This window comes from Enhydra lutris, unplaced genomic scaffold, assembly GCF_002288905.1.
Source record: "Enhydra lutris kenyoni isolate GAN:26980312 unplaced genomic scaffold, ASM228890v2 scaffoldscaffold75, whole genome shotgun sequence".
Lineage (NCBI taxonomy): Eukaryota > Metazoa > Chordata > Mammalia > Carnivora > Mustelidae > Enhydra > Enhydra lutris.
In genome coordinates, this window is record NW_019154159.1 from 5,732,074 (window position 1) to 5,753,224 (window position 21,151).

At 56.1% G+C, this 21,151-nt stretch overlaps 1 protein-coding gene across 3 annotated transcripts in view; it reads right to left on the reverse strand.

Annotated features, from left to right (window-relative positions):
* Positions 1-21,151, reverse strand: part of LOC111160295 (coiled-coil domain containing 57) — a 94,539-nt gene that overhangs the window by 24,117 nt on the left and 49,271 nt on the right. For all 3 annotated transcript variants that reach the window (XM_022523252.1, XM_022523251.1, XM_022523253.1), the window contains 4 exons: positions 19,626-19,815; positions 9,273-9,373; positions 3,787-3,918; positions 3,105-3,318 (listed from right to left, as the gene is read on the reverse strand). In XM_022523252.1, the coding sequence (XP_022378960.1) occupies positions 3,105-3,318; positions 3,787-3,918; positions 9,273-9,373; positions 19,626-19,815 (637 nt within the window). The remainder of the gene's footprint in view (positions 1-3,104; positions 3,319-3,786; positions 3,919-9,272; positions 9,374-19,625; positions 19,816-21,151) is intronic.

Here is a 21,151-nt window from a genome sequence, read left to right on the forward strand (position 1 = left end):
GAAGAAGAAATATTGTGAAAATGTCTATGCTACCTAAAGCAATCTACACGTTTAATGCATTCCCTACCAAAACACCATCAACTTTTTCACAGAGCTGGAACAAATAATCCTAAAATTTATGTGGAACTGGAATAGACCCTGAATAGCCACAGGAATGTTGAAAAAGAAAACCAATGCTGGCGGCATCACAACTGCAGACTTTAAGCTTTGTTACAAAGCTGTTATCATCAAGACAGCCTGGTCCTGGGGCGCCTGGGTGGCTCAGTGGGTTAAAGCCTCTGCCTTCGGCTCAGGTCATGTCCTCAGGGTCCTGGGATCGAGCCCCGCATCGGACTCTCTGCTCAGCGGGGAGCCTGCTTCCTCCTCTCCCTGCCTGCCTTTCTGCCTGCTTGTGATCTCTCTCTCCTTCAAATAAATAAATAAAATCTTAAGAAAAAAAAAAAAAGACAGCCTGTTACTGGCACAAAAACACAGATCAATGGACAAAATAGAAAACCCAGATATGGACCCTCACCCCTATAGTCAACTAATCTTCGACAAAGCAGGAAAGAATGTCCAATGGAAAAAAGTCTCTTCAACAGATGGTGTTGGGAAAACTGGACAGCCACATGCAGAAGAATGAAACTGGACCATTTCCTTACACCACACATGAAAACAGACTCAAATGGATGAAGGACCTCAGTGTGAGACAGGAAGCCGTCCAGATCTAGAGGAGAACACAGGCGCGACCTCCGTGACCTTGGCAGCAGTAGCTTCCTGCTACACGTGTCCCCAAAGGCAGGGGAAGCAAGGGTGAAAGTGAACTCCTGGGACTTCATCAAGATCAAACACTTCTGCACAGCAAAGGAAACAGTGGACAAAACCAAAAGACAACCAACAGAATGGGAGAAGATAATCGCAAAAGTCTTATCAGATAAAGGGCTAGTATCCAAAATCTATAAAGAACTTATCAAACTCAACACCCAAAGAACAAATAATCCAACCAAGAAATGGGCAGAAGACATGAACAGACATTTCTGCAAAGAAGACATCCAGATGGCCAACAGACACATGAAAAAGTGCTCCACCTCACTCGGCATCAGGGAAATACAGATGAAAACCACAATGAGATCCCACCTCACGCCAGTCAGAATGGCTAAAATTAACACGTCAGGAAACGACAGATGCTGGCGAGGATGCGTAGAGAGGGGAGCCTCCTGCACCGTTGGTGGGAACGCAAGCTGGGGCGGCCACTCTGGAAAGCAGCATGGAGGTTCCTCAGAAAGTTGAAAATAGAGCTGCCCTACGACCCAGCAATCGCACTACTGGGTATTTACCCCAAAGATACAGATGCAGGGATCCGAAGGGGCACCTGCACCCCAATGTTCATAGCAGCCACGTCCACAGCAGCCGAACTATGGGGAGAGCCCAGATGTCCATCGACAGGTGAATGGATACAGAAGATGTGGTGTATATACACAACGGAACATATGTAGCCATCAGAAAACGAAATCTTGCTATTTGCAATGATATGGACAGAACTAGAGGGTGTTATGCTGAGCGAAGTCAGTCAGTCAGAGAAAGACAGTTATCATATGATCTTACTGATACGAAGAATTTGAGAAACAAGACAGAGCAGCAAAGGGGAAGGGAAGGAAAAACAAAACAAGACAAAATTGGGGGAGACAAACTGTAAGAGACCCTTAGCCACAGGAAACAGACCGAGGGTGGCTGGAGGGCCGGGGCTGGGGGGCCGGGGGCACTGGGTGACGGGCACTGAGGAGGACACGGGATGCGATGAGCACCGGGAGTTGTGAGCAACCGACGCGTCACTGACCTTAGTCCCTGAAACTAACAGTTCACTGTGTGTTAATTAATTGAATTTAAAAATGAAAATGTTTAAAAAAAATTTTTTTTAAAGTCAAATAAGAACCTGGGGGGTGTTGGGGTGGTGAGATCTGTAATTCATGTTTTAGAAAAGGCCTAATTTCCATCATAAAAGATGAGCTCCCACAAATCAGTAAGACAAAGACAGCAAACTCCATGTACAAAGGGGCAGGGACCTGAAGGCGAGGAGAAGAAGTGAGGACTCGGGAAGGGCCACCACCTCCCAACCCCAGCGGCTGCAGACACTGCCAGAGCCCCGCTGGACGGCGGCTTCCGGAACCGACAAAGCACGGCCCCGCCCCGCGGGCTGCAAGGCCCTTCACTTTAACACGACACGTGTGACAAAAGATTGGAAATAACCCACAAAGTCCACAGCAAGGACAACGGTCACACAGGTTGAGGCACATCGACCCAACGGAGCGTGCTGTGTGGGGCCAGAGCCAGAGCGGGGACGCTCTGTGCACACGGATCCCCGAGGGGCTCCGCACAGGCTGCCCTCCCTCTGCCTTCTTGCCACAAGGGGGGCGGCACGCAGCTCCCCGAGAGGTGGGCCCTCTAGGTGAATCCTTTGGACATCGAGAGCACCAGGCGGGACTAGGGCAAGGACAGAGCGGTGCTCGCGAGGCCCACTGGCACAGAGAGTGCCGGTCTCCCAGGTGGATGCAACAGCTCCCCGGGGAGGGGACCCCCGCGGATGGGCCCAGGGGTGACGTGGCCGGAGCGCCTGCACAGGAGCCCGCACAGGCAGAAAGAATGCCATGTGTCTGTCTGCGTGTCAGCCTGATAGTGGTCATCCAGCCCCGCCAGGCAGCAGCGGGGACAGCACATCTCACCTCTGTTCTGACCTCCGGCCAGACGGTCGTGGCTCAAGTTCTGCCTTCCTGCTTCTCTCTGAGACCCTGAGAGCAGGGTCCCCAGTGGGGACTGAAATTCCCTTCGAGCTGGAAGGACTGAGCCAGCGGGATGCCCGTGACTGATCCCATGACAGGGACTGACCTGGCCGTCACGGCCGCCTGCCCGCACTCATGGACCTTTGTCCCATGTGGTCCCTACGTAAACTGGGACGTGTTTCCTGCACTTGGAGGGTTCTAAACGCTGGTCCGCTGGCCTCCCAGGAACGGTGTCCCTGAAATAATCTTTCTCATGTCACCGCTGCCGTCTCTCTGCCTGTGGCTTCTGTCAGCGGCCAGGGGCCAAGCCTGGCCTGTTGAGGACCCTGGAGCCCTGCCCCAGCCTACCTGGTGCCAAGTCGTCCTGGGACGTGAGGCCAGAGGGGCTGGATCCCAGGTCCAGTAACTTCCACGTGTCCTGGAGGGGACTGCTGGCCACCAAGGAGGAGCTCCCAGCCGGGCACCTACTCTCCGTGGGGCATTCGTGAGCAGGGCGCGGCTTTGGGGACCGGTTTTCTTTGTGCCAACTGCATCTGCAAGTCGCCGCAGACATTCGGTGCTGCTGCAAGGGAAGTAAACAAAGACAGAATGACCCCAGAGCCGGCTCTCCCTGCCCCTGGAGTCAGCGACAAGACTGTTGGCCAGGCTGGGCAGAGGCTTCAGGGACTGTCGCGCAGAGGCCCTGGGGACAGGCCCATGCTCCCAAGCCCACTGGCTGGCCAGTGCGGGACCACTGGGATTCCTACGGACCCTGGAAGGACAAAGCAGTCTGGTCTCCATGGAACGATGCCCCAGAGCCCACCTCTCTGGCTGCGCCAAGGCCCCCCCAGCATCCGTGCCACCCACCCCCCCGCGCCCCGGGTGCGCCCCTCTGCGGAGGCATGAGAGCCAACTCCCTCCATCCTAAGAGGACCGTCTGGGGTGGCCACAGCAGCAGCCCCCTGCTAGGACCCCAGGCGCTCTGCTGCCCGCAGCTGGTTCCCGTGCTGAGACGGGGTGTGGTGTCCCCAGCACCTGTGGCCCAGCGTACCTGCCCTGACCTTGTCACTGCTCCCGCGGCCTGGCCCTGCGGAGGCTGGCTTCTCCCGGCTGTCTGGGCCCGGCGGGGCTGCACCCTCCCTGAGCGCTCAGAGACACGGGTGTTGCTGGTGTTCTCAGAGCCCTGCCGTGGAAATGCAAACAGAAGGAATCCGGTGTCGGTGACAGCTGATGGGCTGTGTTACCAAGGCCTCCCCCGAGATGAGGAAGGACTCCCTGTGTCAGGGACTCGCTCAGGTCAGTGGCAGCTGGGAAAGGAGGGGCATGGTCACGTCCACCTGCCAGGATGAACAGCGTCCCCAAGTACCCCTTCCGGCCTTCAGGAGACCAAGCGCCCCGACATCACACAGACCGCTTTCCCGCGGCCTGACCCCTGTGCCCCTCAGTCTGCTGGCAGGGCCCTCCCACCCTCCGCCCACCGAGCCGTCGAGGGGAACTGTAAGGAGTCTTAGGAGGCACTGAACAGAAACCTGGAAGAAAACGGAGGAATTAAAAGGAGCCGCACTAGGGCAGATGCTGAGCAGCGGGCCACTCGTGCGGGAGCCGGCCAGACCCCCAGCCTCTTCCCGGAGCCCCGGAGGACATTCAGGCCCACAGCGCCGCTCTTCTCTGCTCTAGTGGGATTAATATTTGAATTGGACTGAGTAATGCATGCGCGTCTTTGGTTTTAACGAGCCGGCTCTGATGATGAACGGGCTTTTCGTGTTTGTTGAGCGACTCCCTGGGCTTCTTCCTCCGTGGTTTCTTTTCTTTTTCTAAACATTTATTGAGAGAAAGTGAGAGTGAGCACGGGTGGGGGGGGCAGAGGCAGAGAGAGAGAATCTCACCCCCCACTGAGTAGGGAACCCGACACGACACTACACGACACGGGGCTCGATCCTGGGACCTGAGGTCACGACCTGAGCCGTGATTGAGAGTCAGACACTTAACCGACGGCGCCTCATAGGCGCCCTTCTTCCGTGGTTTCCGATCATATCCGCTGCTTATTTATCTACTGGTTCAGAGAGTGGGCCTCAGGGAGTCGTCCTCTCCCAAGTTGTAAGAAAGGAGTCATCTCACTGGGGTAGTGCAGACGTGAATTCTGTGGTCTGGAGGGGTTAATAGAGTGTAAGACGGTACTTAATGTACCAGAAGGAAGTGGAGGTCCAGGGAGCAACGTGCACGTTTTACTGTGACAGAGAACAGGCATATCTATGCGACACCTTGGGAGATTTTCTTCCAACATGAGTTTAGAATTTTAATCGATGCAGGTTGGAAAGTCACGAACTGCTGGTACTTCAGTGCTTCATAGCAAGTCCCACAAGCGGTGAAGGGTCCCCCAGGACAGGGGGCCGTGCGGGGGATGGGGTCCTCTGGTGGAAGTAGCCATGGTCTTTGGCCCCTTTTCTGTGGCCGGCCCTGCCCAGGTTCTCAGGCCGGCGTCGCCTCGTCGGGCAGACCACTGCCGTTGTGCAGGCCTCTCCTGCAGACCCATTTCGGGCACTGTCCACGCTGTCCCTGCCATTCGTGCTGTCCCTGCTGTCCCGTGACTGAGACGTTGCCCTTTGCCAAGGACTTGTGTCGCGGCCCAGTGGAAGGCCCCCGACCCCCAGCCCCGTGAGGTGTGTGCCTGACGGACGTGTTGGATGGGCAGCTCGGGTCTCGCCAAGCCCAAGCCACTGTTTGCCTCCCCCCGGCCCAGCAGCCGGGTTCCTGCCTGCTCTCACATTCCAAAGCCATCCCACAGCGAACCCTGACTTCAGCTGTCTCCAGATGTGACACTTCTCCCGGCTGGCCGCCCAGCCCTCGTGCCCGGGCCCCCAGGTCAACGTAGAACCTGAACACAGCTACCTTGCTCGGGCCACCTTGGGGCTCACGCCAGCCCACGGTGGAACGGGCCATCTGTCTCCCAGCTGCTACTTCACTGCCAAGGAACGGAAAAGGCAAAGCCACACACTGGAGACTACCTTGGTAGAGCACGGGCAGGTAAGGTTAGTCTCAAGACTTTAGGAAACTCCCCTATCCTTCCAGGAAACCGAACGTTGGCAAATGACACACTACACACAGCGCCAAGACACGTGCTTGCTACCGCCATCAGCTCACGACAGGCAGGAGCTCCTCGTCGTGCGGAACGGCTTGTGAGGAGCGGACACTGAAGGCAGCAACGCCTGGCCTGCACACACAGGTGGCTGGCACGCCGGAGGCCGTGACCTCTGTGGAAGGACAGTGGCATCCCGCCAGCCGGGCCCCAGGTCGTGGTCATCGGGCTAGAGTCAGAAGCATGAGCAGATGGAACGCAGCATCTGTTCTGGGTAAGAACTCAGTAGAGCAGTAGGAGAAAGAACTTCTAACTGACGAAGGGTCTGTCTGAGGTCGAGCTGCATGAAATTGCTGATATTTAACCACTTTTGACTCACAGAGACGGCCATTTCGTAGGATTCAACTTAATACCCAAGTCAATAGCAAACTTTCTACGTGAATGTAAAATGCAAAAAGCATTTGGGGCGCCTCGCGGGCCCAGCTGGTGGAACACATGACTCTTCATCTCGGGACGGAGTTTGAGCCCCACGTTGCATGTAGAGATTGATTAAAAAAATAAAATTGTTACCAAAAAAAAAAAAAATGCAAAAGAGCATTCCATAAAACAGGACAAAGGTGCGGATGGCCCTATTCCCTGTGATGCATGGGAATCCCGGACAGCAGCATGAGACAGGACTGCGAGGGGGGGGAGCCACACCCTCACCACAGATGCTCTCCATCCGCACAGAGAACCCAGGAAAACGGCTGCCACACGTGTTAGCGCCGATCCGTTCTGCAGAGTTGCCAGATACAAAACATTTCATAAAAGCCAACTATGGGGGCACCTGAGTGGCTCAGTGGGTTGAGCATCTGCCTTTGGCTCAGGTCATGATCTCAGTGTCCTGGGTTCGAGTCCTGCATTGGGCTCTCTGCTCAGCCGGGAGCCTGCTTCTCCCGTGCTTGTGCGCTCTCGCTCTCTCTCTCCCTCTCTGACAAATAAATAAAAACTCTTTAAAAAAAAAAAAAAGCCAACTCTGCTCCTAAGCACCCGCAATAGCTAGAAAAGGTTAGTTTAAAGAGAGCCTCGAGACGAACAAACGGGTACAGTCATCACACAGAATGCCTCCCGGAGGGAAGAAGGGAGCATTCCAGCCGCGGGAAGACGTGAGGCAGCTCACGTGCGCGTTCCCTGGAGAAAGAAGGCCACGGAGCGCAGGATCCCAACCCCAGGACGTTCTGGAAACAGCAGAGCTGGGGGCAGCAGGATCAGTGGGTACCAAGGACAGAGCTGGGACGGGGGAAGGATGAGCAGAGCACAGAGAATTGTCGGACGGCGAGACTGCTCCGTAGGAGACCGCGATGGTGGACACACGTCATTACACACGTGTGCAAACCCACAGAACGCACAGCGGCGAGAGCGAGCCGTGACGTACGCCACGGGCTCCGCGTGACGATGGCGTGTCCGCGCGGGCTCGTCAGCTGTGACAGACACACCATCTGTGGGACGCTGACATGTGTGTGCCAGAGCACTTGCGTAACAATGTTTACAGCAAAAAACACCCTGACTGTCCCCTGAGAGAAGAACGGATGAGCCACTGTTGTATTTACTCAACAAAAAGAACGTATACAGACCAGTATGTAGACCTGGGCTTGGCAAGCCACACCTGGCAGAGGCCAAATCCCCACCTTTGTCCAGCCCATGAGCTAAAAATAGTTTTTATGTTTTTAAATAGTTGAAAAAAATCTGTTTCATGACAGGAAGATTACATGAAAACAAACTTTCAGAGTCTATTGGGCTCTCGTGGGGCGCACCGAGGCCCGTCTTCTCACGTACCACCTGCACCACAGCTGGTCTAGCAACAAAGTCGTGCACATGTTCATGTATCTATGTGTGTCATCCAACCACCCATCCGTCCGTCCATCGTCCATCCACCCACCCATCACCTATCCATCTATCTAAAATGTAGGGGAGGCAGAGAGAGGGAAGAAAGAGAATGGCATAGCAAATGTAGTGATCAGTTAACAACTAACTGGTAAGTCTAGGTGAAGAGTATAGTGCTATTTTTGCAACTCTGTGTAAATTTGAAATTATTTCAAAATAAAAAATGAATTTGAAAAAGACATAAGCAAGAGTTTAAATGTTTAACAGATGATTAAAGAAAAATCCATTCAAAACCAGTGAGAAAGGGGCGGCTGGGTGCCTCAGTGGGTTAAGCCTCTTCCTTCGGCTCAGGTCATGATCTCAGGGTCCTGGGATCGAGCCCCGCATCGGGCTCTCTGCACAGTGGGGAGCCTGCTTCCTCCTCTCTCTCTGCCTGCCTCTCTGCCTACTTGTGATCTCTCTCTTTCTCTGTTGAATAAATAAATAAAATCTTGAAAAAAAAAAAACCAGTGAGAAAAAGGATAATTACTTAAGGGCACTATGACAGTGAAACAGAAAAGCTAGAAAAAATGGGTAGATATTTACCTAAACTTGAAACAGAGAAAAAACACAGTGAAATAAATCGTGAAAGTAGACTGACAAGGGTTCACCATATTAAAAAAAGTTACCGGTGGATTAAGAAAACAAAGAAAGGATAAGGCAGGTAACTCTGGGAAAAGTTATAATGGACAAGTAGCAGTTCCTTCACTGATAAGGAACTCAAGAGAACTAACAAGTACAAACACAATAGAACAATTAGCAAAGCATGTGTATAAATAACCCACAAAAGAGGAAATGTATATGGCCAATAAATAGATTACAGGCTTTAATACCACCAAAGAAACAAGAAAATTCTAAAAGATGAAATTTTTTTAACTCACCATATTGGTAAAGATTTGAAAAATAGGGGACGCCTGGGGGGCTCAGTCAGTTGGGCGTCTGCCTTCCGCTCAGGTCATGGTCCTAAGGTCCTGGGGTCGAGCCCCGTGTCCGGCTCCCTGCCCAGTGGGGCGCCTGTTTCTCCCTCTGCCTCTGGGTGTGTGTGTGCGCTCACTGTTCTCTCAAATAAATAAATAAAATCTTTAAAAAAAAGGAAAAATAATGCCCAGATGGGTAAGGCTACGGTAAAACATACATATGATGTAATTGGTAATTTTATGTTTGCTATTTACTTAGGTCATTTTAAAATCAGCAGGAGTGGTGCCTGAGTGGCTCGGCTGGTTAAGTGTCCGACTTCTGGTCTCAACTCTTGGGTTCAGCTCGGGTCACGATCTCAGAGTTGGGAGACAGCCCCACGGCGGCTCTGCGTTCAGCAGGGAGTCTGCCAGAGATTCCCTCTCCCCCTCCCTCGGCCCCTTCTCTAAAATAAATAAACAAGTATTTAAAACGGAAACAGGAGGAGACGCACTGAGATGTTACTGGTAGCGACACTTGGGTGTGAACATCAGAGGCCTTTGCAGCTGTGCTCACTGGGTTTTCCATGTCAGTAATGAAATTCCACGCTCAGGTGACCCGTAAACAGGTACTAAAGGGACACTTCTTAGATAAAGGAGGATTACCTGAGCTGCAAAACGGGGCTGCAGTTGTCCCAAAGGGGCCTCGCAGCTGACGCTCCGGTTCTGGACCTCGGCGCCGGGCAGGGGGTGATGAGGTGCTTCCCCTAGAAACAAGGGGAGGAGAAGGATTTGCTTCTTTTTGGTGTTTTTGTTTGGTTGCTTGGTTTTCATGGAAGCCCTATGTGGGCCTTGAACTCACCACCCTGAGGTCAGGACCTCGTGCTCCAGCGACCGAGACGAGGCGCCCACGGGGTTTGCTCTCCGAGTGTCCGTCACTCTGGCCCCCCCGTGGCCGCACAAGCACTCGGCGGGCGCGGCTCGGCCGGCCCCGCTCCGGGCACGTCTGTCTGGCGGGGTGCGGGTGGGGCGGCCGGGAGCCGGGCGGCCGCGGGTCAGGGGCCGGGGACACCCTGGAGACGCGCGAGGAGCCTCCGCGGCGCGTCCGGACCTGGCAGGGTTCCCGGCGGCCGGCGCGCGGCGTGCGGGCTCGGGCGCCTCCGGGTCTCGGAATCCAGGCCCGGCGCGTGGCGGGGCCGACTGCCGCCGGGGGAGCGCTCGCAGCGAGCGTGCGGGGGCGCCGGCGAGGCCGCGGGCGACCTGGAACGACGCTGCGGGGTGCGGGGTGCGCGGCCAAAGCAGAATCGCCGACGGCCGACGGGACGCCCGCGCTGGGACCCCCAGTGCTCGGTGCGCATCTGTCCGGGACACAAAAGGACGCGGGGCCGGGTGTGGAAATGAGTTTCCTTCCTCCGTCCGCGCCGCGGGGCTGGGGACCAGCAGCAAGAGGCCGCCGCGGCTGCGGAGAAGTTCTGCTTTGACCAAAGAGAACAGCGCGCGCAGGGAGGCTCGACGGGGCGGCCGCGGGCTGCGCGGACAAGGTCAGGGCGCCCCACGGTCGGCTCGGCAGCGGCGGGCCCGAGCTCGCGGGCCCGCGCCCTCCCCTCCGTCCTCTCGCCCGCGGCGTCACCGCACAGCGGAGGAAGGTCCCTCCGAGGGACGCGGGCGCAGACCTCCGTCGCGGCGCGCGCTGTCGCCGCCGTTTCGCCGCCGGGAGCCTCTCGCCGCGCGTCGTGGGCAGACGTCGCCACCGGCGGGAGCGGCCGCCAACACCGGCGGGTGCGTGCGGTTTGCTCCCGTCCGCGGCTTCAGGCGCCCGCGGGGGTCACGGGCCGCCCCGCCCCGCTCCGAGGCAGGATCTCCGGGGCTCCCGTCGGGAAGCACGTGGACTCCTCGGACCAGAACCGAACTCACGCGGGCCCAGAGTTCGGCCCTGGGGACGCGTGTACACGGTCGCAGGCTCGGCCCCACCCGCTCCCGCCCTCCGCGGCCGCGTCTGACCCCTGGGCGGCCTCTGCTCCGACACCCGAAGGGCAGCGCTCCTAAGCGGCCTCGTGTCTCCCCGGGCCTTCCGGACGCCGACGCTCGGGCCAGAGCCGGCGGCGCGTCCCCGGGAGCGGCAGGGAGCCGCGGCCGGGCGGGTCAGGGCGCGGCGCGAGTCGGGGACGACGCCGGAGGCCGCGGACCCGGCTGGGGGACGACCCTCCGCAGTCGCGCTCTCCGAGGCCTCGTGGGACGGTGGCCCTGCCCAGCCGCAGCCTCCAGCTGCCAGTGGAGCGGCTCCCGCTCGGACAAGGTCCGACGAGCTGGGTCCGTCTCACTGCAGCCGGGCGGCGCGGGGGGTGGGGGGCCTCAGGTCCCGCCCGGGGTCCCTCCCCCGCGGGGAGCTGCTGTCCCCGCTGCCCCCGCTGCCCGCCCGCTCTGCCTCGCGCACATCCAAGCTTTAGCAGCAAGTGACACCGGCGTCGCGGCCGGGTCCCAGGCAGAGCAGCGGGCAGCGCGCCCTCCGCTCCTGCCCAGCTCGAACCGCCCCTGGGCCTTTTCGGGGCAAAGGACGAGACCGTCACCAAGTGCACTGACGGGGGAACCGCCCTGGAGGTGGCATGTGAGCCGGCTGACTGTGACCCGCTGCGCGGCCGGGAAGGTTTCGGGCCACGTCTCGCTGACCGTCCCCTCCTCACGGTAACTCGGTAACTCGACGCGCTCAACCCTCGAAGGACTGACGCGCGACAGCTTTTGCCCTAGCAGTGTCTGGGATCATCTGAAATTTTTGGGTCTTTGGTTTATGGCCATGTGACAACGGAAAGCTGATTTTAAACCAAAACTTCCAGTTTGTAGGAAAACAATAGCCCTCTATGTCTTAAAAAAAAACTTGCTAAGGAGTGTTTGAAAACTGTCTACAGGTTCCAATTCAGCCTATTTTCTGGGTACTCCATGAATTTAATCTTGAACACCCACTGTCAGCATTGGAGTCTGCGACATTCATAATAGCATCTTCCAGAATAAACATCTGCAACTGAATTCAGTGGCAACGATTCAAATTAGTCTCAAATTAGGTAGACTAGATATTTATGTTCTACCTTGTATCAGTTAGTGGCCCACTGATTCTCATAAGAATAATATTGGTTTTATTGATGCTGGTTTAGAATTGTAGCTGTTCTTTGTTTCTTTCAGGTTGAAAAGCATAATAAGTTCAAAGGTTTTCGTTTGGTGTTGTCTTAATTTTTTTTATTTTAAAGATTTTATTTATTTATCTATTTGACAGAGAGAGAGAGAGAACACAAGCAGGAGGAGGGTCAGACAGAGAGGGAGAAGCAGGCCTCCCACAGAGCAGGGAGCCCGATGTGGGGCTCGATCCTGGGACTCCGGGATCATGACCTGAGCCAAAGGCAGATGCTTAACGACTGAGTCCCCCCCAGGCGCCCCAGTCTCCATCTGTAATTCAGTTTCTTTATTCCGGATAAATCTGTGTACCAGCTTTTCCTTGGAACTGGCTATAACATCTGACTGGTCCCCTCACTATCTAGTGAACAGAAGCAAACCCTAAACCTTTGCCCATTTTCATAGCTATTTGAGCCATATTTTACCTTTCTGGAAACGACCCTTTTAAACACCTGATTAAAAATACCGACAAGTGTTACTGGACATCAGAAAGGACGGCGCACAGTGTGAAGCAGGCTGAGCCGCACCTCTGCGGGCACTTCACACCAAGTGGCAGCGCAGGAAGAAGGGAAGGGGAACCAGCAGAAACGCAGGAGCCGCACCAAGATTTCAATACAAAATCATGGATCTTGGCAGTTCAAGTGGACAAACACACATAAATTTAGAAAAAAATGTAAGTATGTATGATAAGACTGCTTAACAGAACAGATTCAAAAGTAAAACTCAACACATGTTTAAAAATAACTAAAAAATTCTAAAACTCTCCTACTCAGGTGAACTAGAAAACCCAGTGCATAACGGCAGACTGTCTGGAAGCTATAATCGCACCAACAATCCTGCCCCTCCAGATCCCCAAGGCCCAGCCACAGCAGCCCTCAGATGCAGACGCGATCACTAAACAAGAATAAGGTAACTGTTAAAGAAATCGGGGAAAGATAAAAAACCAATGAAAGAAATGAACAAACACAATATGTAACCTCCTTATAAAGATACAGGAATCCATCCACTGGCTCCCAGCATTTCCTTTGGGGAACCCCAGGGAGGCAGGAGAGGAGGGGGGAGGGAGGGATGGAGGGAGGGAGGGGCTTCCAGCAGGTCTGATGAGATCTCCAGAAGAGGTCAGAAACAAACCAGACGAAGAGTCTTTAAAGAAACGATGGCTGAGAATTTCAAAGAATGGGAAGGACAACCAACCAAGATCTCGTAAGTCTTAAGTTTTAAGATTTTAAGATAAGTCTTAAGATTTCAGAAAACCAACCAATTCCTGAGCAGGTAAAACTAAGGCAAACTGATCTAGTCCAGACACCAGCCAGTAACACAGGAGAAAGGCAGCCAGAGAGAAAAGGGAGGCCCTCCCCAAGGACAGGGCTCTGACTGAGGGCCAATTTCTCTGAGGACACTGGGACTTTTGCTTTAAAAAAGGCTGTAAGAAAATGCCAGGTTCTTGTTCCAGCCAAACCATCATTCTAGAAAGTGGTCACGGTACAATCATTTTTGACAAGCATGTGCGCTGCCCCTGTGCCACGGTCACGTGGGAGACACTGGCGTCCAAGAGCCAGCCCGGCACGAGTCTCAGTCAGGCAGGACACACAACATGACTGAAAACCACTGCTTCCACAGGGGGATAGTGTTACAACAGGATTTTAGATGCATGTGTAATAATGAATAATAAACACGAATAGTGATTTTAGTATTCATACACACATGCCTAGTGAGTAGTGGTGGGTTAGCAGGCTAACTAAAGCTAGGTCCCTAATCTGTTTTTTTTGTTTTTTTACCAAATAATTTTTTTCTTAAGATTTTATTTGAGAGTGAGAGAGCATGATGCGGAGGGAGGGGCAGAGGGAGAGGCAGGCTCCCAGATGAGCAGGGAGCCCAGTGCGGGTCTCGATCCGGGACCCTGGCCGATGCTTCACCGACTAAGCCACCCAGACGCCCCCCGCCAGTCATTTCTTCATGAACAAAAACTTCATCAGGAAAATGACACGATAAGGAGACATGAAAGGCTCTGTGCTCCCTGATTCCAACTGTGCGACCCCGGGAGAAAGGCAGAACAGAGACAGTGAAAGGGTCAGTGGCCCCCAGGGAGGGGAGGGACACGCAGGCAGAGCACAGAGGGTTTCTGTAAAATTCCTCTGCACGATGCCACCCACAGTCCTGTGGCGGGTATGTGTGGTGACACGCCTGTCCCAACCTGTATGATGTCCAGCACCAAGAGGACCCCAGATGTCAGCGTGGACTCGGGTGCCGATGGCATGTCAGGAGGTTCATGGCCTGCGACCACGGAGGCCCTGTGGTGGGATGCTGACTGCGGGAGGCAGTTCTGAACCTAAAACTGCTCTGAAACGCCGAGTCTTCGCAGCAGTGCTAGATGCTGAGACCCTCGGAAAGAACCTCTGGAGGCCTCACCCAAGATCCAAAGGGTGTGGGCGGCGGGGGTTTCCGGGAGCAGCAGGGTTGGCAGGACGGCGGGAGGGGACAGGCCCCACGGCGGGTGCTGTGCCTGTCTCCGCCTCAGCGGTGAGGGGTGAGCCCTCAGGACGGCCGCCCCACGGCCGTGGGCCCCCCTACACCAGGCTGCTGGAGCGGGCGAGGGCCAATGCAGCCTGACCACAGGCCCACACGCCGTCGGCAAAGCCCCAGGCCTGCCTGACCGGGAGCCTGACCCCGGGTGGGACGGGCACGTGGGGTGAAGTCTGGGCAGCCAGAGCTGAGGCCAGAGAAGGGGCTGGGGCGCCCGCTCCCTGTGAGGATGGGGGGCCCTCCCCAGAAGCAGCTGGGGGCGGATGCACCCTGGGGCGGGTGCCGGGCGGGGCTGGGCCCGCTGAGGGGGCTGAGAAGCACCTGGAAACACATCCAGACGGACGGAGCCTCCTGGCGCCACCTCGGCTGGGCCGTCTGGCGTTATTCGTTGTCAGATGATGATAAGATATTTGTGTCACAGTTGGGTTATAAGGCGGATGTATTCACGAACCAGATAAATGGTCTTTGTGGAAAAAAAAGGCAGACAGACCAGTCTTGCCAAAAGCCTTTGCATCGGGTCTAAGCACTTCCACGGAGAGTAGAAATCCCACCACCAGCACGCTTCTGGGGGAAGATGGCCTTCCGCAAAGGGAACAGATGAAGAGTGTGTGGTGTATTTGCAAACTGCAGATATCAAGGAAGTCTGGGAGAGAACTCCCTAAATCTCATTCACGATTTTCCTCTGCAAACCACCGACTGAAATTGCTACGTGTCCCCGCGGCCCCCCGCGTCCGCACAGTCACACACATGCGTGTGCACGCCCCTTCAGCATGTCTGCTACGTGTCCCCACGGCGCCCCCGCCTGTGCACAGTCACACACGCACGTGCGCGCCCCTTTGGCGTGTCTGCTATGCAAACACACTAGTGTGCAAGCTTCCTTCGCGGACTGCTGCGTCCACGTTGTGTGTGCACAGGAGGGTCCACAGGCCAGAGGTCCACACACTGTTGCGGGCTCAGGAGAAAATGATACAGAAAATGAGAGTAAGAGTTAGGGGCTGTGGTGGTCACCTGGAACTGCTACCTTTTTCCTGTGGCTGCTGAAGTACCATCCATAATGGACTGGGATTTAATGGGGAAAAACAGCTCTGACAGGTCTGAGGCCAAGCGGAGGCAGCCCCCTCTGGACTCCAGTGCCCAAGCACAAACGTTTGGGCCGGTCCTGATGACTTTCTCATGGTAACAAAATGCTGCTAAGAACAGCCTTGAGGGGCGCCTGGGGGGCTCAGTTGGTCCAGCCGCTGCCTTCAGCTCAGGTCATGATCCCAGGGTCCTGGGATGGAGTCCCGCATGTGGTTCCTTGCTCAGCGGGAAGCCTGCTTCTCCCTCTCCTGCTCCCCCTGCTTGTCTCTCTCTCTCTCTCTGACAAATAAATAAAATCTTTAAAAAATAAAAACAACCACCTTGAACATACATCTATTCCACATCAGTGGACAATCTTTTAGGTCAGTATCTAAGAGAAGCATTGCTGATTCAAAGGGTACCGACATTGTAAAACTTGACAGGGAGAGCCAAACTGCTTTCGCCAGCGTCCCTGCTCTCCTCCACACTGCGGGCGACTTCTCCTGCTGAGATTCAAACTCAATACTGACTTAATTGGCCTCTGTAGGCTCCTGAGGAGGCTGCGTGTTTCCCGCACCCTCATGGGCCCTGTGGATTTCTCCCGGGCCCCACACATGATCTGGACACACCTGCTGCAGTGTCGATCCCCTCCACCTGCCGGCGCGTCATGAACACTTCCCCCAGCCTGCCATTTCTCTTCATCCTTGTTTACAATGTCTTTTCCTTAGAGACTTTAAAAATGTAACATCCTGGGGCGCCTGGGTGGCTCAGTGGGTTAAAGCCTCTGCCTTCAGCTCAGGTCATAATCCCAGGTCCTGGGATCGAGCCCCGCATTGGGCTCTCTGCTCAGCCGGAAGCCTGCTTCTCCCTCTCTCTCTGCCTGCTTCTCTGCCTACTTGTGATCTCTATCAAATAAATAAATAAAATCTTAAAAAAATATATAACATCCTGTTTGCTGATCTTTGACTTCCACTGCCTGGGGGTGTTTTAATTTTGAACCTTATTTAGGGAAGCCTTTCTCTATGCTTGGGGTTGTTGCAAAGATGAACTGAGGTAATGTGTGCACAGCTGATGGGGGAAAGGCAGTTTGGACTGACTCCCAAACCACTGCTCATATGAAGGTCTTAGAAAATGAGGAGAGATAGCCACCGTGGGAGACAGTGCTATGGGCCACTATGTTCCACTCACGTTACCGGCTGCAGACTACGAATAGTTTCCTGGAATGGAAGTGACTAAAAGTGATCCAACAAGAGGCAGAAAATCCACACAAACAAATCACTGTAGAAAAAAATGAGACAACAGTAAAAGTCTGCCATTAACGAAGTCACCAAGTATGGAAAATTCTTTGGCTGAGGTCTGCCCAACCTTCAGAGGAGGCTGCAAACGTGGTCATAGGGATCCGTAGCTTTCTCTGACACCGTGAGGCAGGAAGTGTGCAGGCCTGACAAGAAAGGCAGTGACTTTAGCCAGATTTGAGGCCCAGAGATGCAGAAACTGCAGAGGGCAGGAGGCATCTGCATGTAGCAGCAGCTCCTCAGCTGGATGGAAGGACGACAGACGGACAGACGGATGAACAGGTGGGTGGATGGGTGGGTTTGTGGATGGATAAACAGATGTGTGGGGCCGCGTATGTATGTGTGTATGGATGGACAGGTGGGTGGGTAGGTGGATGGTGGATGGTGGATGGATGGGGGATGGGTGGGTGGGTGGGTGGGTAGATGAGGGGGGGGTGGTGGATGGATGGGGGTGGGGGGGGGGGGGGTGGTGGATGGATGGGGGATGGATGGGTGGGTGTTGAGTGACTCACTGAAGTACTTGGCCATAAGGCCAGGCTGGCTACAAGTGACCACAATGAGGAGGAAAGACAAGTTCATTAAATGTCGGAGCAGAAGGAGAGAGAGGCATGGTTCCAATCAGAGAAAAGTTCTCGGGCCTTGGGGCCATCAGAGAGGGCACCCTGCCGGTGGTATAGCACGGCAAGGAGGCCGAGGTCAAGAGCAGCAACATTCAGATGTGGAAGGTGTTGCTGGTTTGAGGACAGGAGAACAGAATGGAGATCTGGAGAATGGAGAAGAAACAGAGCCACAAATGCCAAAGCTGCTGGGGTCACCGACTGAATGACAGATGTGAGGGAGGAGGGTAAGGGCAGATGGCACAGCCTTCCAAAGAAACAAGGTTTTTAGTGAACTTGGCAGAAGATGGTCTAGAAGTGTGTCTGACAAACAAGCAATCAGCCTTCCTCTTCGGCTGGTGACCTGGCAGGGGACGGGGACGGCTTTCACTGAGCAGGTATCGAGGCACACTGCCAGTCCTTGTCAGGGCTGTGGGCGAACGACACCGCGGCCACTGCTGTGCGTGCTGCCAACAGCTGGGGGTCCACCAAGCCGTCCCCCTTACTCTTCCTTCTTCCAGAGGTGGGATCTTAGAAGGACAAAGCCTCTGAAACAGCCTCTCCTCCATTACCCTACATGGCAGAGTGGATAGCCCGCTGGGGTCTCCAAGAGCAATCTGAGCTAACTTTACCCATTAGGTCTGGTTTGCTCCACCCCTTGGGTCCCTGGGCCCACAGCAGACCCTCAGCAAGACAGCCGAACACACGCGTCCAATGCAGATTTCCTCAGTGATCGGCACCCTCCCTCCCATAGACACGGCACGCCCTGCCGCTCCGCGAAGTTCTCCCGCGTTCCACTTCCCACTCACTGGATAATTCTACTGGTCATATTCAGGCCAAAACACTAACATAACGAGAACTACTATTATTATCCACGTAGCTGAGCCATGGGAAGTCCTGAGGGTGAAGCACAAGGCCTGGCCTCCCCCTCCCTTCCCTTGTGTTGGGTTGTTAGGGATTAGGACGCGCCCAGGGAAGCTAAGACCATAGTTGACAGAGGAAGCATTTTTTTGCTGATACTTCCTTTGTGGTGCCCTGGGCTTTACTTCTAAAGCTGAGCGGTTGGTGGGTCTGCAGCCCTCCAGCCTCCCCTCCGCTTCTAGACAATGGACAGGAGAGAGGGAATGGCCTGTCTCCCATTGACCGTGGGTGGAACCCCAAGTCCCTCATCTCTGATCATCACACAATCTCAAGGCTCTTGCTGGAAAAGCACAGAGAGGCAGAAGCCATGTAAGGCGAGGGGGTACAGTGTGAGGAACGGGGTGCCACAGGGCAGCGAGGACTGCTGGTGAACATGGTCTGAGAGTGGCGTGGCCAGGGGCTTGCTCTTGGTGCTGAGAGTGTTCGCTCTGGGCAAGGCTACTCCCGGCTGGCTGCACTGACGACCATGCAGCCGTCCCGTGAAGCACATCAGCTGGCCCACCAACACTGCTGCCTCTGGTCCTCTGGCAACAGGGGACCTTGGCTTTGTTCTGGGAGCTGGGTGCCTGCTCTCCACGCATGACTCTACGCCAACCCTTCCAAGGACCCGCTGGGAGGAAGGTGCAGCTCAGCTAAATCGGGACCTTTTCCCTTCCATCTCTCCCCGCAGGGAACGACAGTGTGACTACTTCTCATCAATTGGGAATCTATTATTTCCTTCTTGGCTTATCAAGAGAGGGTGTCCTGTAAGTTCCTGGCTTGTGGAGTGTGATTATAAACGACCGCTGCTGCAGTGAACCCGTGCTGACCACAGCACTGGCAGAGACGCGTCAGTCTGAGCGCCGCCTGCACGCAGCAAATGAAGCCCTGGGCTTCTGCGTCCTCGGTGGCAGCCGGGGCCAGGGCTGTAGGGCTGGACGAGGACATGCCTCTTTCTAGTCTGGCTGTCTTTCTTCGGAGCCAGGGCCCTGAGACACCTCGGGGCAGCTGGGCAGCCACTGCCGGCGGTCTCAGGCCGCGTCCCAGTGGACCCATGGCGGCCATCAGCGACAAGTCCGGGCAGGGGCAGCTGAGAGCACGGTGGCTGTGGCTGCCCCCCCCCACAATGCAGCCCAGAAAGGCCACGGCTGTCCACACAGTATTGTCCCACAGATGCTGCCCGAGGCTCGGGTTCATGGACAAATGCCCCCCCCGCCCCGCCGCCACAGGATGAAGCTCTGCTCTGTGCCTGTGACCCCTGACCCTGGCTTCCCTCCACAAGAGCAGCCACTGTTCTCCCTCCCGCCTGCCAGGGAAGTCAGGCCAGATGCCCCCACAGGGCAACACAGCTTCTCTCCTCCCTCCTCTCAGGCCCCTCCCCTACCCCTTCTAGGGGAGTAGCCCACAAGAAAGGCCTTCTGGGAGGGCCCCCGTCCCCCCGGCCCCCACTGCCTGGCAGCGCAGGCCACGGCGCCCAAACTCACCCAGGGCACGATGGCCGAGCTCTGCACGGAGCCTGTTCCCCATCTCCAGGAGCTGTTCTTTCTCCAGGCAGAGGCGGAGGATTTTTCGGGTGGCCTCCTTTAGTTTCCTCTGGAGTCGGGGCACAGACAAGGCCTGTGGGGGCTGTGGCCCCTGGTCCTCAGTCGCTCTGGGTCTTTGGTCTGTGGGGCTCTGGGAACAAAGCCGCAGGCAGACGGCCCGTAAGACGAGCTGCCCAGGGGGAGAGGCATGAGTGGGTGGGGGGCAGAGCCTGCACCACCGGGGGACAGAGGGATAAGGAGCAGTGGGCTCTGCCAGCAAGACGGGGACCTCACATCACGGATAACTCCTCTACAGTGGGGTGAATGAAGGCCACGAGCCCCTGGGCCAGGCCTACGTCTGGTCCCCTGCAGCCCCCACCAAGCCTGTGTCTTTCTAGCGAGGACGGCGAGGAACCGGCTGGAACCCATGTCGAGTCTCTGAGGGGTCCCAGGGATGCATGAGGGCTGCCTGTCTGACTGGGTCCCCTGCGGGACACCAGGTTACGGGCTGGGTACACAGGTCACAGGTACCGGGTCACATGGTGCAGAAGGGGCTGGCAGAGGCCGGACAGAGCCTGGGGCCGGTGCCTGCCTTCCCCATTTCTCTCGTGCCTGGACTGTGCAGCAGGGTCCCTGTGCCGGGCCACCACACAGTCCCCGGACGGACACCACTCACCGGGACGGTGTTTGGAACGAGGCAGCCGTGGGGAGGAAGAGAAAGGAGAAGACAAATGCATGTGTGCCGGACAGAGGCCCAGGAAAAGCCAGCCTCCAGGGCCCCAAGGGACGCAGGTGGCCTCTTTCGCTGCCCATGAAAAGCTGCCCTGGTCCATCTTGGCCACACAAGCTGCAGCCAGAATAGGAACCGGCCCAGAGTCCCTGGAACAGACCAGCACGTTCTGTCCTGGCCCCATTTCCTGGTGCGCCTTCCCAGGGCTGGTAGACGCCCGCACACGTGGTGGCCACTGTCCTCCAGGTGGCTGGAGCCGTGTGGCTCACATGGGCGCCTCTAACACAGGCTGCAGGCCAGCCGGGCAGGAGGACGGGAGGGGAGGCAGCAGAGGAGAGTGGGAGATGGCTCTGCGCCCACACCCTGACCCCTGACAGAGCGCGGGCCCGCCTGTGCTCTCCTGAGGACCCGGGATGTGACTAGGATCTTCGGGTCCATGGAGGGGCTGGGACAGAGCTCAGGAGGGAGGAGAGAGGCGAGTGGGGACACGATGTTGGGAGTCTCCGGTGCCACTTTAAGTGAGGAACGATACTGAGCACCCCAAAACACGGGAGACAGGCAAGAGAAAGCTCGCTTTTGAGAGCTGACCCAGCTCACCAGGCAGCCCCCCACGCTGGCCCCGTCAGCCCTCGCCTGCTCAGGGGCTGCTCCCAGAATCCTGGCCAGGGGAAGGGGTCCTCGTGAGGGAGGGGTCCGCTCCCAAGGGCGGTGGTAACTGCGCTCCACAGAGGCTGACGGCAGAACATGCCCCAACGTG